The sequence below is a fragment of the Pteropus vampyrus genome, unplaced genomic scaffold (assembly GCF_000151845.1).
Source record: "Pteropus vampyrus isolate Shadow unplaced genomic scaffold, Pvam_2.0 Scaffold381, whole genome shotgun sequence".
Classification (NCBI taxonomy): domain Eukaryota; kingdom Metazoa; phylum Chordata; class Mammalia; order Chiroptera; family Pteropodidae; genus Pteropus; species Pteropus vampyrus.
The window spans coordinates 109,064-113,446 of NW_011889162.1; the positions used below are offsets into that span (position 1 = coordinate 109,064).

At 58.8% G+C, this 4,383-nt stretch overlaps 1 protein-coding gene across 1 annotated transcript in view; it reads left to right on the plus strand.

The window, feature by feature from the left end:
• Nucleotides 1–4,383, plus strand: part of LOC105305397 (arf-GAP with GTPase, ANK repeat and PH domain-containing protein 1-like) — a 144,281-nt gene that overhangs the window by 30,766 nt on the left and 109,132 nt on the right. Inside the window, exon 3 of the mRNA XM_023523188.1 lies at nt 587–748. Within this exon, the coding sequence (XP_023378956.1) occupies nt 587–748 (162 nt within the window). The remainder of the gene's footprint in view (nt 1–586; nt 749–4,383) is intronic.

The following is a 4,383-nucleotide window of genomic DNA, read 5'->3' on the forward strand; positions in this document are numbered from 1 at the left end:
GTGATCTGGAGGGCACGTGCGTGTGCGCGTGCCGTGAAACAGTGATCTGGAGGGCACGTGCGTGTGCGCGTGCCGTGAAACAGTGATCTGGAGGGCACGTGCGTGTGTGCGTGCCGCGAAACAGTGATCTGGAGGGCACGTGCGTGTGTGCGTGCCGCGAAACAGCACCACCGCAGGCCCAGCCGACACCTCTCGTCACAGTTACGATTTCTTGCCCGTGGGGAGACCTTTCGAAGCCTATTCTCCTCGCAGCTTTCCCATAAGTAACACGGTATCATAAACTCATGTGACATAGCGTAGTTATTACGTAGACTGTAGTCATGTTAACTCCATTGTATGTTATAACTCAGTAACTTTGTAACTGGGAATCGGTGCCTTTTGACCACCGTTCGTGACCCTCCGGTGCCGGGCGCCCCAGGCTCCCGCCCAGCAGCCTCGCGTCCCGTCCACATGTCGGCGGTCTGGTCGGTTATCCGCAGGGCTCGATGCGGTCTGGGGTGAGCACTGTCTTAGCATTTTTGCAGCGTCTGCTTCATCTTTAAGTGTTAACACTTGCGTTCTCTTGCCTTTTCCGGTCCGGTGGCAGACACGGGGCTGGGCGACTCTGTGTGCTCCAGCCCAAGTATCTCCAGCACCACCAGCCCCAAGCTCGACCCGCCCCCCTCCCCCCACGCCAACAGAAAGAAGCACCGGAGGAAGAAAAGCACGAGCAACTTCAAGGCCGACGGTCTGTCGGGCACCGCGGAAGGTAAGGTTTCCCTTCGAGAGTCCGCGTTTCGGAAAGTTAGCTTGTGTCTTTCAAACCTGTGAGCCTACGCCCCCCCGGGAACCGCAAATGCACAGTAACGCAGGTCACCGCGTGTGCCTTCTGTTTGCACGGCGGCGCCAGCGGGCCCTCCGGACCCGCCCATCCCTGGCTGATCTTCGAGATCATTCCCCCGAATCCGTTGTCTTACCTGCCGGCAGCTGTCGCCTGCTGGTGGCGATGCCGATTGCCCCGCCAGACGCCTGGTCAGCTCCTAGCTTTCGCCCTGCCTGGGCAGCCTGTGCCCACGTCCGGTGAGCCAGCTGCCCCGTGCTGGCCGTCAGCAGCGTGCCGTGACCTCCCCACACCTGTCACCGGCGGGCTCTCTGAGAGCTCTGGGGGTCCCTGCTCCTGTCGATTCTCCCTAGACTTGTCCAGTCCTTCGTTTTTATTCTGTGACAGCCAGATGTGATCTTTCGGAAGTCGGCCCGGCAGCTGGCTTTGCATTTCTTTATTCTGCAGACGCGAGTGGGACGCACACACGCACACACGCATTCACGCGCACACACGCATTCACGCACACGCATTCACGCACACACACGCACGCATTCACACACGCACGCATTCACACACACACATTCACACACACGCATTCACGCATTCACACACGCATTCACACACACACATTCACGCACGCATGCACACATGCACGCATTCACATACACACACGCATGCACACATGCATGCATTCACGCACGCATGCACACATGCACGCATTCACATACACACACGCATGCACACATGCATGCATTCACAGATTCATGCACACACGCATTCACGCACGCATTCACGCATGCACACACGCACGCATTCACGCACACACGCACGCATTCACGCACACACGCACGCATTCACGCACACATGCACGCACACGCATTCACACACACACGCACGCACGCACGCACGCACACACGCATTCCTGCACACGCACACACGCACACATTCACGCACACACACACATTCATGCATTCACGCACACACACACGCATTCACGCACTCACGCACACACCACGTTAGGAGAGAGGGTTTAATGCAGCTGTCACGAACTCGTCGAAGGAGGACTCCAGAGGGAAATCAGGCTTCGGAACAGCGCCGCGTAGCGCGCACGGTCATCCGTGAGGCCCGCGGTAGCAGAAGGGTCTGTTTTCAGCACGGGTTCCCCAGGCCCGGAGCTCCCTTCAGAGCTGACGTGTCTGTCTTTGTGTTCCCGCTCTGCCCCCTGCCCTTCCTGCTTGCTCGGCTGTCCAGCGCGGAATGGCAGCGTTAGATGTGGCAGCGTGAGGTGTGGCAGCGTGAGGAGTGGCAGCGTTAGATGTGGCAGCGTTACCAGAGGCGCCTTCCCCCCAACCCAGATCCAGGATGGACTTGCAAACCCATAGCGCGCCCGTTAGCGAGGGGAGGACAGTCACGGTGCGCGTGTGACTCGGTCACGGTGCGTGTGACTCTGTGCACGATGTGCCACAGCCCTGGGAGCTGGGCCGCGGCGGCGTCTCTAGCGGGGAGACCGAGGTCTGAGCGGAGTGTCGGGGGCCTTGCTGGGGCCCCCACGGAGGCCGAGCTGGGGAGCGGCTGAGAGCTCTGCTGCTTCCTCGTGTTTCCTACGGTTTCGCCTCCCGTGGGCTTCCTGCTCCCAAGTTTAGCCGAAGAAAACCGACTTCTTCTCGTTGTGATTCATGAGGCTGATTCTGTTATCTCAGCACTGGTGAAAAATAGTGTGGATCGGCGCACCCCCCGGACAGCACGGTGCTTCCCGCTGCAGCGGGGTCCGGCCACCGATGCCGGGCGTGGGCGAGGCTCCTTCAGACAGCTGCCCAGGAGAGAGCCCCGGCCAGGCACGTGTGCCCTCACCCCACCCTGGCACGGGTTTGGGGTGAAATCAGGAAGAAGCGTGGCCTCTCACCCGGCGGGTACATGTGACACACATACCTGGGGGCAGAGTAAGGTCTGCTTTAGGCCCATTTCACAGGACATCTCATTGTGTTTGTCATGTGTTTCCAACCAGTGGCTTTTCAGAAGCGCCACCTGGCAGAAACTGCGTGTGAGGCCTACCGATAACTACATTATCTGCATCTTACACGTTCGAGTTACCCCGGCCACCTGCCGACACAGCGGGGACCCTGTGAAGAAGGTGCAGCCATGATGCACATGAGTAGCGTTTGCATGTTCAGTCGGAAGGCGGCTCAAACGCATGTCCCAGCCAGAGAGGAGCGCGAAGGAAGGTGGGAGAGGGGCCGCGGGCGTGCGGGACCACCCCCTCCCCCCGTCAGCTTTCCGGGCCACTTCCAGAGTTACTGGGGTTAGACCTGGGACCAGGCGGAAACAGATGATCAGCCTAAAAATGACTGTGACGTAAGTGGAGGGACAGACGCCCGGGCACCGTAGAGATGCCCAGATGCGGAGTCACAGCAGCGTCCAAGCGCGGTGCCGAGAAACGGTTCGGGAGGTAACACCTGTGCTGGGAGAGGAGCCCCAGGCCTCCCAGCCTGAGAACGTGTCGTCTCTGAATCCAACAGCCGTGACGTCCTCCTGGTAGCCAGTAAGATGGCGCGTTCTCTATTAAAAGAAAATGTGTAATTTTTCCCCAGGAAAAGTTACCTCCCAAACTGTAAAGGAGTCATGTTTTGCAAGACAAACTATTGCATTATTTCTAGGGCACATTTTTCCCCCTCCTGCGTCTAACGCCTGCAGCCGTAATGCCTCCTACAGTGGAGGTTATTTCAGGTTGTGATATGCAGTATTTTTAACAGTCTCAACAGCTTTTAACTCTTTAAAGTATACCGTGTAAAGCAGGTACATTTAAGCGTTCTGTTCTTCATGTTACAGAAAGCTGGTTGTGCTTTCCTCTCAGAGGATGCTATTTAATTTCAGTTACAAGACACCATTTCTGCGTCCCTGTCCTGCATGGCGTTGTGACCGGGCCCTGCCCGTGTGTGTGTCTGTTGTCTGACCTCGTGCTGAAGCCTCCGTTACAGATAGAACGTCTTTTACGCAAGATGTTGTAAGGTGGTGGGTTCTGTGGTTTTCGACATCCCCCCCGGAAGAAATGACTAGATTTCATTCTGTTTGGAGTATGAGAAAAATAGGGTTTCTCTGACAGTCGCCCACGTCAGTCAGTCCTGGGGGAACGTGGCGCCTCACGCCGGCCCATCGAGGGCTGTTGTCAACCACAGGACCCTCTGCAGGGTGTGGGACAAGCCGCATGCGGGATGGTGCGGAGCCCAGGCACCCGACGGGGAAAGGAGGCAGAGGGAGCTGTCTGGGGAAAGCCCGCGGTCGAGACCTGTGGCCTTCAACCAGGGCCACGTCCACCCTGAGGTGACCAGAGGACAAGGGAGCCCAGGCCGGCAACACCCTCGCCTCGCCGTCCCCCTGCCCCCCGTCGCCCATGCTCCCCGCTCCTTGACCAAACGCAAGCCAAAGCAGAGGGCGTGAGAACTGCGGGGCGCGGAGCTGGCCGCACATGTCCACTATCGGGCAGGGTGCGGGGGAAGCCGCCCGGGCTCCCACCTCCGTGGTGCCGCCCGCAGGTCCCTGCAGGTCCGTACTGGGAGCCCGCGTCACCGCAGGAGACCAGGCTT